The sequence below is a fragment of the Chiloscyllium plagiosum genome, unplaced genomic scaffold (assembly GCF_037043375.1).
Source record: "Chiloscyllium plagiosum isolate Xiang-an unplaced genomic scaffold, Cpla_swu_hap1 HiC_scaffold_10, whole genome shotgun sequence".
Classification (NCBI taxonomy): Eukaryota; Metazoa; Chordata; class Chondrichthyes; order Orectolobiformes; family Hemiscylliidae; genus Chiloscyllium; species Chiloscyllium plagiosum.
The window spans coordinates 31,454,746-31,474,808 of NW_028270148.1; the positions used below are offsets into that span (position 1 = coordinate 31,454,746).

The 20,063-nt window shown below is 39.4% G+C and overlaps 1 protein-coding gene across 4 annotated transcripts in view; it reads right to left on the minus strand.

Annotated features, from left to right (window-relative positions):
• The window catches only part of xpo5 (exportin 5), a 104,144-nt gene that overhangs the window by 62,872 nt on the left and 21,209 nt on the right, over positions 1 to 20,063 (minus strand). For all 4 annotated transcript variants that reach the window (XM_043695602.2, XM_087991253.1, XM_087991252.1 and 1 more), the window contains exons 2-8: positions 9,668 to 9,789; positions 8,240 to 8,312; positions 5,933 to 6,070; positions 4,879 to 5,061; positions 4,656 to 4,682; positions 4,114 to 4,299; positions 2,700 to 2,776 (exon numbers count right to left, since the gene is read on the minus strand). In XM_043695602.2, the coding sequence (XP_043551537.1) occupies positions 2,700 to 2,776; positions 4,114 to 4,299; positions 4,656 to 4,682; positions 4,879 to 5,061; positions 5,933 to 6,070; positions 8,240 to 8,312; positions 9,668 to 9,789 (806 nt within the window). The remainder of the gene's footprint in view (positions 1 to 2,699; positions 2,777 to 4,113; positions 4,300 to 4,655; positions 4,683 to 4,878; positions 5,062 to 5,932; positions 6,071 to 8,239; positions 8,313 to 9,667; positions 9,790 to 20,063) is intronic.

Genomic DNA, 20,063 nt, shown 5'->3' on the forward strand with positions numbered 1-20,063 from the left:
AAATCTCTGGATGAAATTTGTTTTCCCTCAAAAGCCCTCTAAACCCGATGCTTGTTATTTTAAAACTTTACCCCTAGTTACTGGCCCTTCTAAGAAGGGGAAACGCTTTTTCCTATCTAATTGCATCTATACCTATCAGAACTTTAGGTATCTCAATCAGATCACTCCTTAGCCTTCGACATTCTAAGTAAATCAACTCCAGACTACCTATTCTTTCTTCATAGCTGAATCATTCCACTCAGGAAACATGCTGGTAAATCTCTGATGCATGTTCTCTTGTGCAATCACAACCTTCCTATAGTGAGGTGATCGTACATGTACACATTATTCCAGTGTGGTCAATCTAACATGATATGTAGCTCCATCACAACAACTTTGCTCATATCCAATACCTTGACTAATAAAGGCAAGTATTTATCCCACATGCTTGCTTAACCACCTTATCAACCTGTTCTGCTGCCTTCAAGGATCTAGGGACAAATACACCAAGGTCCCTTGATCCTCTGTTCTACCATTCCTGTTATTCCATAGCCTAATAAAATAGATGAAGGGTGCAATTTATTTGGATTTCAAGGCAGCTTTTGGCAAGGTCCCACATAACAGGTTAATGGGATAAATTAAAGCACACAGGATTTGTAGTAGTCTACTGACACAGCTCAAGAACTAGTTAACAGACTGAAGAGTGGTAACAAATGGGTCTTGTTGCAGGTGGCATACAGTGATACATGGTGTAGTACAAATCAGTGTTCCTGCTCTAGCTAGTCACGAAACATACAAGTGACTTGGATGAGGGATTCAACTGCAGTATTTCCAATTTTGCTAATGACATGACCAAGTGGGATTGAGAGTTGTAAGGAGCATGCAAGGAGACTTCAGGGTGATCCAGACAAGTTGGGTGTCTGGGCAAACACATTACAGATGCAGTATAATGTAGACAAATATGAAGTTATACACTTTCGTATTATATAAAAGGCAGTTTTATTTAAATGGTGATATTCTGGAAATATGGATGTGCAAAGGTGTCCTTATACACCAGTCAATGACAACAGGCAGGTGCAGCAAGCAATTAGGAAGACAAACGGCATGATGGCCAACATTGCAAAAGGATCTGAATTCAGAAGCAGAGATTTCTTACTGCAGTTCTATAGGGCCTTGGCGTGACCGCATCTGGAGTATTACATAGAATTCTGCACTTCCAACCCTCTACTGCCATACAGCAAATGCAGCAAGGTTCACTAGACTAATAGCAGATGGTAATGAGAGACTGGTTTGATTGAGCCAGTATTTCTTGAGGGTAGAAGAATAAGAGATCTGATTAAAAATAATAAAATTCTAACAGGACTAGACTAAATGTAAGGAGGATGTTTCTCCTGGTTGGGAGTTTTGAACCTGTAATCTAATACTCAGGACACAGAATAGGCCGTTTAGGACTGAGATGGAGAAGCATTTCTTCAGAGTGATCAAACTGTGGATTTCATCACCACAGAAGGCTATGGAGATTGGGTCACTTATTATATTCAGAAAAGAGATGGATACATTTTTAGATATTAAAGACACCAACCGGTTAGGAGAGAAATCCAGATTACAGCATTCGGAGAGGAGAGATCATATCGAACGGCAGAACAGGGGTTTAAAAGGCCAAATGGCCACCTATTGCTCCAAGTCTGTGAGCCTATATTTATTTTTAAATACAGAAACCACCACAGCTCAGGAACACTCTCTTCAGTCCACCACGTCCATACTAACCATGTTTCTATTTTAACTAATCCTATCTGCCTGCATAGAGTCTGTAGCTTTCTACTTCCTGCCTGTTCATGCATCTGTCCATCTGTTACAATTGTATCTACTTTTACCAACACCCGTAGCAACAGATTCCAGGGACCTATCAAGTTCTTGCAAAAAAAAAGCTTGTCTTTAAACTGTTAAACTTGCCACACCTCAGCTTAAAAATCTGACTATTCACTCCACACACGACTCATAATTTTACATATTTCTATCAGCTTCTATTAGATTAGATTAGATTCCCGACAGTGTGGAAACTGGCTCTTCGGCCCAACAAGTCCACACCGACCCTCCGAAGAGTAACCCACCCAGATCCATTTCCCTCTGACTAACACACCTCACACTACAGGCAATTTAGCACGACCTATTCACCTGACCTGCACATCTTTGGACTGTGGGAGGAAACCCACGCAGACACAGGGAGAACGTGCAAACTCCACACAGACAGTCACCAGAGATAGGAATCGTACCCCAGTCCCTGGTGCTATGAGGCAACAGTGCTAACCACTGAGCCACCATGCCACCCACTCAGTCTCCAATGTTGTAATGAAAGCAATTCAGGCCTAACGTCCCCTTATAGCTAATACATTCCAATCTACATTTCATTCTCTTTTACACCCTCTCGAGAGTCTCCACACCCTTCTTATTGTATGTGTCCAGATCTGCCCAGGATACCACCAAAAATGGCCTAACTAAAGTTTCTTACAGCAGCAACATTACTTGCCAACTTTTATTTCAATGCCTGACCAATGAAGGCAGCATTACATATGCCTTTTTTACCACTTGATCCACTTGCGTTGCCACAAATACACAAGTCTAACATTAATGTACAGTTTGTTGAAAAGCAAATTATGTCTGTCAAGTAAGTAAACTTATGATTTTAACATCCTTTTTCTGACTCCAAGGAAACCACTTACTGTGCAGCTGATAAAATGCAGTGCATGGCAGCATCACTAAAGAGGACTAGAAGCGGCTTACGATCCTCCAGCTTACCCTAACAAAAAAAAGCAAAGGTCATTCAGCATACATTTATGAAAATTTAGCTATCGGCCAAAGCTTCTGCCTTTGACATAAAGTAAATAGAAACACTGAAGAAAACTGATAAAGTTAAAGACATAACCTGCAATACAAGTTTCAAACAGACATGGATGTTTGAAAGGACAATTTAAGAAACTTAAAAGCAAATTCAACCTTTGAAAGCAATTAAAACAATTGATTTTTGATCAGGTATGCTTAAATATTGAGATCTCATTCATGGTTGCTAGTCACTTTAACTGAGCAACCAAAATAGTAATGATATGCAAACCAATTGTTAAGCTGTCAGCTAAACTTGCACGGTTAATGTCCATAGATTTAATTATAAAAGGAATATTAAGCTGAAAATACAACACAAGAGCACCACTGGAATGCTGAAAATGTAAGAATGCACTAAATACATAAAATAATTTGGCTTTCAAATACTGCTCATCAATATTCTCAATTTAAATCTTGACCCCACAGAAACTGATCTTCTCATGTTAGTCCAACTTACATAATTCCCATATTATGAAAACATCCTGTACTATTTGAAATGATTATTCAATTTACATTTCTTTAAACCTTACTATAAAAAGCAAAGAATAATTAGAAGTTCATTCTACTTTGGGCTTAAACTCAGACTTCAAATTCCCAACCTAAAATTTAGAAACTTAATCGTTTATCTTGTGACAATGCAGTCACTTTGAAAGGTTATTTTGTCTTTTTTATTGAAAAGAGGTTGTGAAGTAGAGCACCAAGCAGTCTACCAGAACAAGTAGCGTAAACAACTCATGAGGCCTTGGATTGTGTTTTTTAAAAACAGCCCAAATGGGTGTGGTCAGCTCAGATCAGGCCTTCCAGTTTTTTTCTCTTTTAGCTTTGAGCAGTCAGAAGATGTTGACATCTCAAAACAGTCCGAAGCTTCAGTATACGTCTCTTGGCTGCTCCACTCTTTGAAATCTCTTGATGTTTCTTTCTCCTGGATTGGAGAACTACATGTAAGAATCTGCGTCTGAATTTGCCTTTTTTTGCTAAGGGGTATGTTTACGGGATGTTAGTAATAGGTACTGTATCTATTATTCGGTTAAGTTATTCTAAATTTCTCTTTCTTTTGTTTGTCTTTCAACTCTAGTGGTTAAACAAATTGTGTTTTGCTTAACAGAGTAGTTTGACCAGTCGCATCACATCTGGAACACAGCATTTCATGCCGACCTTTAAAAATAAGAAGAAAAAGTTCAGGTCTAGGCTACCCTTCTAAAATATTTTGAGGGGGTCTGCTCTGGTTTATATCAATCTTTTGCTAGAAGATATTACCTTTCTGCTAATGGCAATAAGCAGACATTCCGCTGCTTCGAGCTGCAATTCGGGTTCTGTTAATAACATACATAGGACTTCAAGTAGCTTGCAGCTATCAGCCGTAATATGGTGCAAAGCAACCCAGTCCACATATCCAGCCAGGGTATTCAGAGTAGCTACTGCAACACGACAGTGTGCCTTGGCCTAAGGAAAATAAATCTGTAGTTTAGAAACTCAGCTGCAAAGCATTCAAACAAACAAATGCATGATTTATTCACCATGTATGGAATCTATAAAGACATTTAAAACTTCTGCAATGATTGTTGCACATTTTACAAATGGGAGTTATAGTAGCAAGGTATCTAGCCATGCTCCTTTAAGCAGCAGGGAGAAACATAACACAAGTGGAGTAAAAAATAGCTTCTTAACCACCCAGCAACTTGAACTTTGCACAACACCTTAGCAACTAAAAAGCTTCAATGCAAAATTATGCTAGTTTGTAAAATTTGCACAACCTCTTGGAAAACAATTAATCATATAAAAAACAAATTGTTACCCACCTTATTTTCTTGAGTAGTGTCTGCTTTCTGTAAGAAATTAAAAGATATTAGAAGCAGTTATTTCACAAATGGCAAAGATAATAAATAGAACATGGAATTGACCATTTATGGGTTTGTCAGTTCAAGTACAAGATCATACATTAGGTTCTGATTGCTCCAGGGGACAGCTTATGAAATTCAAGAGTTATTCTAGTATTATCAGCAATTATTATATAGTAATTACCAACTGTTTGTAGCTCTGAGTGTGCTCCTGCAAGATGTCCAAGAGAAAACTGAACAGCTGCATCATATTTTGAGTTAATGCATGCTGTATGTCCTTACGACGCTGAGCAGGTATGGTCTGGAAAGTCACCACATCTTCCACTAAGCGCAGAAGGATCAACATCACCAATTCAGTTTGTGTCTCCTAAGATAATTTAAAAGTTACATTGTATACATGGAGAAAATAAGAAACAAGGATACTAAATACTTGAGGATTTCAACATATGCACACCAAAAATTTTCACTAATTTATTTTTGTTACTTATTGAGTGATAGTATCATGAAGGAGCTATAATCCATCTTCTACTTGTCAGCTAATGTTTGTACTCTACCACTAAACACGCTATAAAAGGTTTTGACAGAGTGGATGCACAGAGTATTTCCATTTAGGAGGAGAAATATTAGAGGTCATTCATAGGAAAGGATTATCATGAACTCAAACAGGAAATTCAAAAGAAACTTGTTCACATGACTTTCTGATTAAAAGGTGTCAATAGCACTGAGTGGTTGACTTGGACATTAAACTCACATTTGAGAAGAAACTAATAAGCATAACTGATAAGGAAATAGAGGATAATGCTCATTGCATTAGTAGGATAAGGAGCCTCAAGTGGTACACGAACAGCAACATGAGTTGACTGATGCTTTTTTGTGCAAAACATTCTTTGTAATTGTACGTATGGCATGAGCTACCAGAGGAAGTGATGCAGACTGATACAATTGCAACACTTAAAAGGCATCTGGATGGGTATATGAATAGGAAGGGTTTGGAGGGATATGGGGCGAGTGCTGGCAGGTGGGACGAGATTGGGTTGACATATCTGGTCGGCATGGACGAGTTGGACCGAAGGGTTTGTTTCCATGCTGTACATCTCTATGACTCTATGATAAATAAAGATGGAAATGAGAAAGAGAAGTAGGAATTAAGAATATATTAACAGCACAATATTTTTACCAACTATTACAAAAGAACATATTCACTTTGGAGAACCTTTTATTGGCAGCTTTGGACTTACCCCCATGGCAGTCAGTTTATCCATTTCATTTAGCATATCTGGCCACTGCTGTGGCCATTCACGTTTGATCATTTCTACTACGATTCGGGAAAGTGCATCCTTAATGTAAGCTTCTTCCACCATAATATTATGAGTACCCTGAGGATGCAGAAGAAATGAGTCACCAACATTTTTTTTTTCATTTTTCAGGTTTATACAGATTCTCAAAGACCAACCTGGGTATCAAAATGAAACTACAGTCCTGTAGTAAGCAAACAAAAGCGCAAGTTTACAAAAAAAATAATTTTTGCACAATATCTGAAGATTAATGTGGAGATTGCTACTGATTGACAGTTAATAGCCAGGCTTTGTTTGAACTTCAACAAACATGCCAAGCTTGATCTATTGGTTCCCCCATGAAGATAATCAATATAGATTACTAATAGCTGAAGTACTAGCACCAATTCTTGTGGAATGGTTTGTCATCACAGTTGTCAACACAAAAACGACCCACTGATTTTTACTGCTTTCTATTAACCAATCTTGAGGCTAATTTGATATTCCCATTACCTTGAACCCTAATTTTGTCAATAATCTCATTTGGCATCTTTTTCCAATGTTTCATAAAATCCAAAATCAGGTTGATGACTCTTTTTTCCAACCTGCTAATTACAACCTCAAAAAGTTCAACAAATTTGATTACTGCAATTTTGTTATTGCTTCTTAAATAAGTAAGATATTCTAGCATTTGCCCTACTGCCAAATTACACCGACGTAAAGTTCCCTGTTTTCCCTGCAACTCCTACCTTGAATAACCTGGGGATTTCTGGAAAATAAAATAGCTCTCTAGGTACCTCAAATTAGGAACCAGGCCATTTGACCCATTCATCCCATTATTTCCAACAGTTTTATTTTCAGTAGCTGTTTGATCATACAAAAGTGATAAATAACGCGTTACTTGCTATGGAGCCCACGTTTATTGTCCATCCCTAAATGCCCTTGAGAATGTGTCATTGCTCAATTGTTGAGTTTATACAAGCCATACAAATATATTTTTGGAGAAGTGAATACAGGGCATTAAGTTAGTGCCGACAGATAGAATTAAGGTCAAAGATCAGCCATGATTGTTTTGCATGGCACGGTAGGTTCCAAGGATTGAATAGCCTACTCTCACTGCTAATTCGCATGTTCTATTAACTAATTCGCAAGTGATGGAATTATCATCTATGACCATTCTTAAGTGCGCCAGAGCAGAGATACACACAAATAAGAGACACCAATGAGACTTGCATCAGGGATCTTTTACTGAGAAATGCTCAATGTACATGCAGTAATCTGGATGAGGCAGATATTGTGATTTCCTGCATCACTCTTTCATCCTACCCAGAACTTGGATCTTGCCTGAATCTATAAGTGAGATCAGCTCATTGGGTTTCCCAGTTTATCAGCATAGGAGGGTCAGTTTCCATGAAGGAAAGCATTCCAGATGCTGGGATTTGATATAGTGACAGCCAGTGCATGGCTATACTGCAATATGCTAAATTGCCAACATGATCCTAGTGTTCTGCAGACCCATGCTAAGAACCCCTCTATGTGCTAGTTCCTTATGTTAGAAGTACTAAGGATGTTCAATGTTCATCAGTGCAGTTAAGTTGCTAACTTTCGTCGGAGATATTCCAGAAGTTTGAACACATTGCTTTGGATTACCCAGCTTCTATCAATATTAATGGAATTATCTTAGGTTGGGTTTGCTGTGGTGGATAATTGTTTGTTGTTTCATGTTACTAGTTGTTGCAAAATGTTCTTAGCAGCAGAGGACCATCAAAGGATGGAAATGAGAAAACAACAGAACACAAGAAATCATGTTTCTTTACTTCGAAGCTCCCAATCGCAGCTTGGGTCTCCTGAGCCTCAATTCTCCAATTTCATTCATACTCAAGTCACCAATGTCATATCTCATCTTATCAGGTGATTTCAAGGAACCCTACCTGCTTGTCTGTCCATGAGCAGTTTGCACTTTGTGTGATGCAGTTTTCCACAGCAAAGGGGAAATCCTTTGTCAGGGATAGTGCTGTGCAAATACTCAAACATAGAGACAGAGCCAGAGACAGTTATCTGCCATCTCAGACTGAACGTTGCCTTCAGTGTTCTCAGTTGTTAAAGGGCATTCATAATTCAGAAACGGAGATAGTCCGTGTTTTCAAGATGCAATTTATTTGGATCTTTCAGTGAGCACCCTTAACTTGGGAACAAAGGTTTTCACAAGTTTCATTGTAAATGATGTATTATTTGTTCAGCGAAGTCAGAAAAGCAAATAAGACAACTTACACGGGATAGAAGAGTCATCACACTATTCTTCAGCTGGACTTTATCACGGTGTATCATACCATTCCAGCGAAACCTAATTTTGAAAAACAATTAAAGGAGTTGTCTTCACTATATCATTCTAAAAACACCATACAATCTTATTTGTTACTTGAGAGAATTATGTATATTTAGGGACAAAAAAAGTTACAATAGTCAGCATTATTACCACTTGCAAAGAATGGCAACATACAGAAGCAAGATCTGGAAAAATGTAAAATACAACAAATGGGATGAAGGAAAGGCCCACGGATTAATAATTACACAGATGGAGAAAATTTCCCTGCTTAGACATTATGGAGGACAAGGACGAGGAGAAGGAGGAGGAAGAGGAGAAGAACGAGACGTGAACAAGGATTCAATCCAAATTTGCTTTGAATAACCATTTGGTCCGTGGAAATAAATATATACTTATGTTCATGTATCTACCACAGTGGAAATCAAAGGCCAAAAATTTTGTACTGGTAATGAAGATGAAATGGTCAGTTATTTGTTGCTTATTTATTTCATTAGCCATTGACTGCCTTGTGAAAAAAAATCCTTAAATTCCACCATAAATTAAGGCATAATTGGGTTTTTAAATGGCATACTTACTTCATAATTACTATGATCCATCCTCACTAACCCTAAAATGCTAATTTTATACTGTGCTGTATCACACTTTTCCATTACAATGAAACTATTCCACTTTTCTTAAGTTTATAATCAACACTATATTTCCTATTTAAATCCAATTAATTACTGAACCAATTTGAACTGAACTTCCCGATTGACTGTCAGAGAAGATATGTGATAAGCATCCACAAGTTACCTCAGCTGCCTAAATCCTGAGATTTAGAACTACCTCATTTCTAAATCTCAGGGTTTAGGCAGCTGAGGCAACTTGTGAATGCTTATCATTTCTAAATCTCTGAGTAAGCTTTTGGTCGTTTGACTTAATATCGCCTTATGTGGTTCATATTTTATTTTATTATGCTCTTGTGAAGTGTATTTAGATATTTTTATTACATCAAAAGGTGCTGTAAACATACAAGCTGTTGTATATTACATCCCAGGTAGTAGGATGTAGAAGTCAGAGCTCACCAGATTTTTGAGCGTTGTTTTTTTACATGATCTGAGGCAAGTATCATTCATTTACCATTGACTGAAATTTTGAAACCCATGGCCATCACTAGGTTCCACTGAAAGATGAATGTGTCAGTGCTCATTCAAATAAATGCAAACAATACAACTAATAAATAAGATTTCATAAAATTTCAAATTTACAATTGCACAAGGTCCTTATTTGTACTATACTTTGTACATAGTATTAATAGTATAATATAATTAATAATTGGTTCAATAGCATTAGAGTCTACAGGATATTAACTATGCAAGAAAAAAAAAACTCACTTTATAGAATGCTCCAGAATCTGAAGGCCAAAGTGGCGGACAATTCCAGTATTATTTTTCTCAGCCAAACGTAGCCCACACTGCACTGTGTGTGGACATTTTTCCTTAAACTCTTCACAAAACTGCAGCATTAAGAGAAATATACATCAATTCAGTATGCTTGTACAATGTCACCAACCTTAGAGAATTTTTTTTTCCAGCAATAGAAACAACCACAAGTCAAATGAATGCAGTAAGCCTCTCAGCAAGCCATTTTAAAATCGAAAAACTACTGCGACTGAATGCTATAAATACCAGGATGGCAATTCTAAACTGACACTCCGGCTCAATGTATGTTTAGCATCCAGCCAGAGGAACATCAAGTCTATGTCAGTAATGGCAGTGTGTATATGCACCATACTGGAATAGGAAGTTTGTGCACTTAATATCACTGTCATGGACCTAATGTCACTACCCTGCTCATCAGTTGCTCAGTGAGTAGGGCAGCAGGTGATCCAGCAAAATCCCTCCTGAACGTTTCTCTGGGTCTGTAGCTTTACAAATAAGTTTCATGTGAATAGGGCTATGACACCAATTAAAAACTTTTATGTATTAAATTGATATGCTACGAAATTGCTCTATGTTTTCATGATTCCTTATATCTAAAAACTAGGCATTATAAAGTTATGCTGTGTAAACCATTATACAGGTCTGCCACGTTACTTCATAGATATTGTGATATTGTGACTGCATGAGTGGTGAATGCAACCTCTGCAGTTGCAGCAAATGTCGGCAATAAACTATAACTGAAGTACAATTACATGCTGTTTTGTTGCTAACAGAGCCACAAGTGAAAAGCTTGTTTGAACCTTTGCTAATCTTAAATTTTGATAGAACTGCAGCTATTCATGCAAGAAACTGTTGTAATTCATTCCTCAATCAGCAATGCAAACAGGACTGTTTAACCTTACCCTTCATACTCAATGATATTTGCAGTGCAAATTACAACTAATGTCCATTATTCATTGACTTTGTTGATGAAGAATCATGGGCAAATAATTCGACTCACATGAATTAGCTGGGTGACTGGGTAATTAGTTAACAGATTAAGGTTACATCTTGTTAATAAACCTGTTAATGAAAATAACTGTCTTGCTTCATACCTCACCACCTGGCTTAGATCTATTTAACATTAACAGAAAATGGGTGCCTAAAAATGAAGATTGGAAACAGAGAAGAATTACTTTTCAGACAAATGACTATAATTGAAGCTACTCTTTAGAATGGCTGAAAGCACAAAAAGGCCTCAGGATAGAATTTTCCATCTATGTTCTTTGAATTTAAGCGTTATGACCAATGGGAGAAATTTAAATAGACATTATGGATATGGGTTACATCCTTACCAAAGATGATTCTTGCCTTTGCAATGTCACTTTCTATCAATGGCAGGATGGATGCAAACTAATTTGAAAGCTTGAGAATTCAGTTTGGCATGGAGGAAGGTTTGGATGATCTATTAAGTCTTTTAGATAAAAGGTTTCAGATGCATATGGTCAGCTATTGACCAAATCTTGGCCTGTTTTAATTTTATGATATAAAGTATATTTACAAATTTCTGGTTCAATGATGGCTTTCAATTTATTGCCCAGTACCTGGTGTTAACTGGAGCAAAATTCTCAAATATTTTTCATCAAATTCCTTGGCTTTGGGGGAAAAACATTCTCTAGTTATTTTCTGGATTTTTATAGTACAAATGGGGCATTCAGTAATGTCACAAAAAAAACAGAGCATTCAACATTCCTAGAATTTCAAGATCAATCAGACATGGGAAACAGATATCAACACAACGGAAGAACCACAGACAAGAGGATGGAGATCTTTTTGGCAGATCTGGCTGGTGCCAGGAATGGAGTAAAAATGGAAGCAGGAATGCCTGGGCAATTACAAAGAGATGTTTCAGCTGTGATTTGAAATGTCATCATGCAATAAATGGCCCAAATTGGAAGACGTGTCTGAGGAAAGACCTGGAAAAAGAGAAAGAACATTGATCAGCCCTGAGGATATATCCAAAAAAGCTTCAGTGTGGAACAAGAGTTATAGTCATAAAATCATGAATTGCTCTGTGGTGCAGTGTTTGCACATCCACAGTATGGGAACATGGGACTGGGATACCATAGCTATTACGGAAACATGGCTAAAACATGCTCCTGTTTCCTCCTACAGTCTAAAAATGTGCAGGTTAGATTGACTGGCCGTGGGAAATTTGGGGTTAGAGCAATAGAAGAGGGATTTGTTAAGATGCTCTTTGAAGAGTACTGGGTCGATGGAAAGATTCTTGGTCGTGTGGATGTGCAGAGGGATCTTGGAGTCCATGTGCATAGATCCCTGAAAGTTGCCACCCAGGTGGATAGTGCTGTTAAGAAGGCATACAGTGTGTTAGGTTTCATTGGTTGAGAAATTGAGTTCCGGAACACCAATATCATGCTGCAACTATACAAAACGCTGGTGCAGCCGCACTTGGAATATTGTGTACAGTTCTGGTCCCCCCAGGACAGGAAGGATGTGGAAGCATTAGAAAAAGTGCAGAGGAGATTTACCAGGATGTTGCCTGGTCTAGAGGGAAGGTCTTATGAGGAAATGCTGAGACACTTGGGTCTGTTCTCATTGGAAAGGAGGCGGCTAAGGGGGGATTTGATAGAGACGTACAAGATGATCAAAGGATTAGATAGGGTAAACAGTGAAAGACTTTTTCCTAGGATGATGACGTCAGCTTGTACGAGAGGGCATAACTACAAATTGAGGGGTGATAGATTTAGGACACAGATGTCAGAGGCAGGTTCTTTACGCAGAGAGTGGTAAGGGCGTGGAATGCCCTACCTGCTAATGTAGTCAACTCAGCCACATTAGGGAGATTTAAACAACCCTTAGATAAGCACATGGATGATTTTGGGATAGTGTAGGGGAACGAGCTGAGAATAGTTCACAGGTTGGCGCAACATCGAGGGCCGAAGGGCCTGTTCTGCACTGTATTGTTCTATGTTCTATTAAGCTCAATTCGTTTTGCTCATAACCAATATGAGAGCATCAACTTGGAAATAACTTAGCAACTCCAGTATTTCAGTATCATTCAGTCTGCACTTCATCTACTTGAAGGCATGCTAAATATCAGTGATGACATTCTCATCTACAAAATCTGCAAGAATGCAACCTCACACTGAGCAAGTACTTGTTTTTTTCAATTAAAGCAGAATCGAATTATGTGGTCGCATTTAACAGTGCAGGAATATCTCACGACCAATGGAAGTACAATCTGCTACAGTGTGGCAAATTCTGAGCACACTATATCTGCTCAGACTCATTGTACGATGTAATCACTTCATTCCTGACATTATTACATTTAGCTTCTCTACACAATGTGACAGAAGGAACCAGATCAGCAAACTACAACAAATCAAAATCAGTCATCAAGTTGTACAAACACTGACCTCAACCAAAAAAAACTTAGACCAAAAGATATAGGAATAAAAAAAATGCCATTCAGCCCTTAGAGTTTACTCTGCCATTCAAAGAGACCATGGCTGATCTGATAATCAGAAACTTAATTTTGCTGTCATATCCCCAAAACCGTGCATTCTTCTGCCCAATTCAGCTTTGGATACACTTTACGACCCAATCTCGACAGCCCTCTGCATTTTAAAAATTCCACAGATTACGCTGAGATTATTCTCTTTGGTCCTAGACTCTCTCATAGGGGGAAAACACCTTTTCTGCATTTTTCCTGTCAGTTCCCAAAAGAATCAATAAAGTTACCTCACATTCTTGAAGGGCTAAGGCCGGAAACGTCGATTCTCCTGCTCCTGGATGCTGCGTGACCCACTGTGCTTTTCCAGTACCACACTTTTTGACTCACTTTTCTAAACTCCAATGAGTCCAAGCCCAATTTACTCAAAATCTCATTGACTGCACATCCCACCATACCCAGCATTAAATTTGTTAACTTTCTCAAGACTATCCCCAATACAAATACACATTTCCTTATATAAAAGGGTTCAAAATTGTTCAGTGTTCCAACTATGGTCTGACTAGTGCCTTGTATAGCTTTAGCATAACGTCCCTATTTTTAGATTCCACTCCTTTTGGAATAAAGACGAACATTCCATTTGGCTTTCCTATTATCCACTAAACTTGGAAACCAACATTTTGTGATTTATGCACGTGTAATCTTTCTGTGCTGCAGTTTTCTGGCCTGTAAATTGATATTCAGCTCTTGTACTCTTCTTGCCAAAGTGCATAATCTCACATTTTCCCATATTACATTCCACCTGTCAAGTTTTTTGCCACTCAACCTATTTCAATTCATTGTATCATTTGCACAAACCTGCCCTGCCACCTATTTTTTTTTCAGACGCTATGACAATGGATGAATGGTCACCATGCAGCAATCGCTAGACAGGAATGTTCCCTCACAGTCAGGGAACACTTTAGCATTCAGCCTCTGATCTATGAGTAAGTGTCCTCCAAGATGGCCTTTGAGATACACAACAATGCAGAATCATCAAGCAGAAACTGATACAAAGTTCCATACCCATGAAGGCAGCCTCAAACGTGATCTTGGGTTCATGTTGTGCTACATGTGGCCCCACCACACTGTTTCGTATCTGTAAATTCTTCCTTACCGTCCTGTTTTGACACCATCACCTTGATGAATTGTTATGATCGCTCTACCTCAATTAGTTTGTACAGTTTTGGATTACTTGTCACTTTGGTTAGACCCTAGTCATGCGACTCATACCTATCATGTGGTTCCAGTCATTCAGTTTGTCTCCAGAACTACCTTACTTTCAATTTATTGTAATTATCATTCTACCTCATTTAATCCGATTATAGGTCGTCCTTTTGCTTGTTATTCAGCTGTTAATAATTTACTCACCATTTAACACTCTTGGTCATCTGCAGAAACCTATTATTCGACACTCCACACACCATTTGCATGATTTTTTTAAAATCTCTGTTTATAAATTCTGTATCTATAGGCTCTTGTCTCTTACTACACCTGACAAAGGGTCTGCGCTCTGAAAGCTTGTGATGTCAAATAAACCTGTTGCACTATAACCTGGTGTCGTGAGCCTTCTGAATTTGTCCACTTCAGTCTAATACTGGCACCTCCATATCATGGCTACCCATTTTGTGACATCCACAAACTTGTTATAGCACATTTACCATCTTCATCCAAGTCATTAACATGTATTGTAAACATTTGTAGCTTGTGGCACTCTGCTATTCGCTTCTTTAATCTCACTTGTTTGTATTAGCTCACCAATTTTCTATCCATGCGAATAGCTACCCTCAACATTTCAGCAGGTTAGGGGAGATCATGGCCTAGTTGCATTATCACTAGACTATCAATCAGAAACTGTTCTGGGGACCCAGGTTCAAATTCCACCAAGGCAAATGACACAAAATTAATAAAATTAAAAATATCTGGAATTAACAATCTACTGATGACCATGAAACCATTATCAATTGTTGAAAAAACCATCTGGACCTACACCTGGCTTCAGACCCATAGTAATAAGGTTGACCCATAATTTCCATCTGAAATGGCCGAGGAAGCCTCTCATTTGTAGCAATTGCAACAAAGTCTCAAATGAATGAAACCAGAAGGATTACCTGGCATCAACCTAGGCATAGAAAAAGACAATGCCAGAATCAGAGTTTCAAAATTAACTTTGGAAACTCCCCCTTACCAACAGTTGGGGACCATTGGCAAAATTGGGAGAGCTGTCTCCCCAACTTGTCAAACAACAACCTGACAAGTCATACTCAAGCAATCATACCTATAAGCAATGTCCCAGACACCATCATCACTATACCTAGATATGTCCTGTCCCACCCAGGACACACCAGGCAGACGTGATGACACAAGAGTATAAAGTTGGGAGGGAGCAGCCCTGGAGTTCTCAAAATTGACTCTGGACTCCAAGTTTCATGGCATCAGGTTAAGTACGGGCAAGGAAACCTCCTGCTGATTACCACATACCGTCCTCCCTCAGATGTTGAATCAATAGTCGTCCATCTCAAGCAACACTTGGAGGAAGCACAGAATTTCAAAGTCCACCAATGGGGGGTGGGGGGGCAATTTTTTTCACAAGGAGGATGGTGAGTGCCTGGAACAGACTGCCAGAGGTGGTGGTGGAAGCGAGCCCAATTTTATCATTGGAGAAATATTTGGACAGGTCCATGGATAGCATAGGTACAGAGAGATATGGAGATATGGATAAGTAAATGGGACTAGTTTAATTGTGAAAACTGGGCGGCATGGACAAGTTGGGCAAAAGGCCTGATTCCATGCCATAAAACAGAGTTGGAGGGGCTTGTCAGTAACATTGATCAAGCTAATGAGGTCCTAAAAGACATAGCTGCTAGGCGTGTCTATGGCAAGTGGCGAAGGAACCAACAAAAGGAGAGAACAACTTGAACCCATCCATGCCAATCTGCCGGCTGCAGTTTCATCTCATCATGACAGTACTAGTAAGTGACCACTACACAGTTCTTGTGAATACAAAATGAAAGTGCCATAAAACACAATGGACAACCACCATGGTAAATAGGACAGACTTCAAACACATTTAGCAACTCAAGATTGGACATTCATGAGGCAGAGCATAACTTTCTCCAACACAACCTGTAATCTCTCGGCTCGGCATATCCCCCACCCAACCATCATTAAATAAGACCATAAGACATAGGAGTGGAAGTAAGGTCATTTGGCCAAGTGAGTCCACTCCGCCATTCAATCATGGCTGATGGGCATTTCAACACCACTTATCCACACTTGCCCTGTATCCTTTAATTCCTTGCGAGATTAAGAATTTATCATAATCTCTGCCTTGAGGACATTTAACATCCCAGCCTCCACTGTGCTCCAATGAATTCCACAGGCCCACGACTCGCTGGCTGAAGAAATGTCTCCTCATTTCCGTTTTAAATTGATCTCCTCTAATTCTAAGGCTGTGCCCATGGGTCCTTGTATCCCCGCCAAACTGAAACAAATTCCCAGCATCTACCCTTTCTAAGCCATGCATTATCTCCTAAGTTTCTATTAGATCTCCCCTCATCCTTCTAAACTCTAATGACAACAATCCCAGGATCCTCAGCTGTTCATCGCATGCCAGAAGTAGCACCAGGTATACCCGAAAATGAGATGTCAATTTGGTGAAGCTACCAAGCAGGACAACTTGTATGTCAAACAGTTAGTGATAGACAGAACTAAGCGATCTCACAACCAGCAGAATTGATCAAACCTCTGCAGCCCTGCCAAACTGTCCACTGGAGAAAGCAGCTCCACAAGTATCTCCATCCTCAATGATGGAAGAGCTCAATATATCAGAATAAAAAAAGACGAGGCTGAAGCATTCGGAGTAATCTTCAGCCAAAAATGCTGAATGGAAGATTCAACTCAGCCTTCTCCAGTGTCCCCAGGATTACAGATACCAGTCTTCAGCCAATTCAATTCACTCCATGTGATATCAATAAACAGTTGAAGACACTGGATACTGCAAAGGCTATGGGCTTGACAGCAGTTGAACAGTCCATGTTCAAATGCAACAAGATCTGGACAATATCCAGGCTTGGAACGACAATTGGCAAGTAACATTCATACCACAAATGCCAGACTATGACTATCACCAATAACACACAATCGAACCATGGCCCCTTGACATTTAATGGCGTTACCATCATGGAAACCCCGACTTTCAACATCCTAAGATGTATCATTGACCAGAAGCTCAACTGGACTTGCCAGAAACAGTGGCTCCAAGAATGGGTCAGACGCTAGGAACACTGCGTAACTCACCTGCTGACTCACCATAACCTATCCATCATCTACAAAGCACAAGTCAGGAGTGTGATGACATACTGCCCATTTGCCTGAATGGGGGTACCTCTAACAACATGCAAGAAGCTCGGCACCATCCAGGACAAAACAGCCTGCTTGGTTGGCACCACATTCACAAGCATCCATTCCCTCCACCACCAATGCTCAGTTGCAGCAGTGTGTACTATCTACAAGATGCACTGCAGAAATTCAAAGATCCTCAGACAGCACCTTCCAAACCCATACCCACTTTCATAAAGAAGAACGAGGGCAGCAGATATATGAGAATACCACCAACTTCAAGTTCCCCTCCAAGCCACTCACCATCCTCACTTGGAAAGAGGTCACCATTCCTTGACTGTCGCTGGGTGAAAATTGTGGGATCGTGTTCAAATAACAACCAAAATCACTGAGTGGTGAAAATAGCCTCTTTTATTCAGCAACCACAAGTTTGAGGCAGAAATAGGATCCCGAAATCAGTTTTTACAGCAGCCTATTTATATAAAGTTCTTACATATATACGATGTTACATTGCATATTAGAGATAAAACAAAGGCTTGAGGGACTTCTGTCCTGGGAGACAGGAATTGGGTGAAAACATGTGCTACTTCTGATGGAATTAAATGTGTCTGTCCGCTCTGCTTGTATAATTAAGAGATGTTAGTCTTTTTGTCTTTTAAATTAGTAAAATGTTAATAAAAAAATACAAGCCCTATATGCTCCAAAATTTAAAATGATACATTAACTTAGAAGAATAAAGGACATTAAACAGATGATGGCATCTGGGTTGTAAGATTTGTTTACTATTTGCAGGTGAGAGTTTCAGGAGAAAGTGAGGATTGCAGATGCTGGAGACCAGATTTGATAAGTGTGGTGATGTGAGTTTCATTCAATTTCATTAAAGTGCTATTGACTGTTTCTTAAAGGGATAACAGCCAGTTAAAAAGGTATCTGGGAAGTACATACTAACTGGGGAAAATCTTTGTTGTTCTGTAATCTATTCAGGTCCGAGACATGGTTGGTAAGGGCTGATTAATATTACAAACTTTTGGAGATATGATGGCAGGTATGGTATTGTTATCAATATGCTACACTTACTCAGGAGGTAGACAGGCCGAAACACTTGCTTGTGTCGCAAAGGCCAAAAAGAACTGAAGATGGAGTAGAGTGGGTTCTTTCTTGATCATATATTTTTAGAGAAATGTCTCTTGATTAAACTTACAATATAAGCCATAACTATTAACAACCTGGGGCAGTGTTTGTAGAAAAATAAGACGGTGTTAATTTCCGGGTCTGTAGATTGTGAAGGAACAAAAATGGCCTTTAATCGAGTGATATGTACTTGTCAGATGTGGGAGTTTAAAGAGAGTTTAAGGATTACTGTGGATTATATCTGCCATAAATGCTGTTGGCTGCGAATCTTACCAGATCGAATGGATCGGTTGGAGAGACAGTTAGAAGCAATGAGGAATTTGCAACAGCAACAATATGTGATAGATGGCAGTTATAGGAAGGGGGGAAAGTCTCAGATACAGTCACATAGATGGGCTAACTCCAGGAAAGGTAAGAGAGTAGGCAGCTAGTGCAGGAGTCTCCATACCCATTTCAACAGGTATGCTGTTTTGAAAATGTAGGGGGCGATGGATTCTCAGGGGAACGTAGCACGAACAGCCAAGTTTCTGGTATTTGAGACTGACTTTAATGCAACGAGGGGTCCGTCAGGTTCCAAGAGATCAAATGTTAGGGGATTCTCTAGTCAGAGGTACATTTCTGTGGCCAGCAGCGAAAACGTAGAATGGTGTGTTGCTTTCCTGGTGCCAGGATCAAGGATGTCTCAGAGAGGGTGCAAAATGTTCTCACGGGGGACGAAAGGCCAGCAAGAGGTCATTGTCCACATTGGAATCAACGACATAGGAAGGGAAAAGGTTGAGATTCTGAAGGGAGATTTCAGAGAATTAGGCAGAAATTTAAAAAGGAGGTCCTCGAGAGTAGTCATATCTGGATTACTCCCGTTGCAATGAGCTAGTGAGGGCAGGAATATGAGGATAGAGCAGATGAATGCATGGCTGAGGAGCTGGTGTATGGGAGAAGGATTCACATTTTTGGATCATTGGAATCTCTTTTGGGGTAGAAGTGATCTGTACAAGAAGGACAGATTGCACCTAAATTGGAAGGGGGCTAATATACTGGCAGGGAAATTTGCTAGAACTGCTTGAGAGGATTTAATCTAGTAAGGTGGGGGGGTGGGACCCAGGGAGATAGTGAGGAAAGAGATCAATCTGAGACGGGTACAGTTGAGAACAGAAGCGAGTCAAACAGTCAGGGCAGGCAGGGACAAGATAGGACTAATAAATTAAACTGCATTTATTTCAATGCAAGGGGCCGAACAGGGAAGGCAGATGAACCCAGGGCATGGTTAGGAACATGGGACTGGGATATCATAGCAATTACAGAAACATGGCTCAGGGATGGGCAGGACTGGCAGCTTAATGTTCCAGGATACAAATGCTACAGGAAGGATAGAAAAGGAGGCAAGAG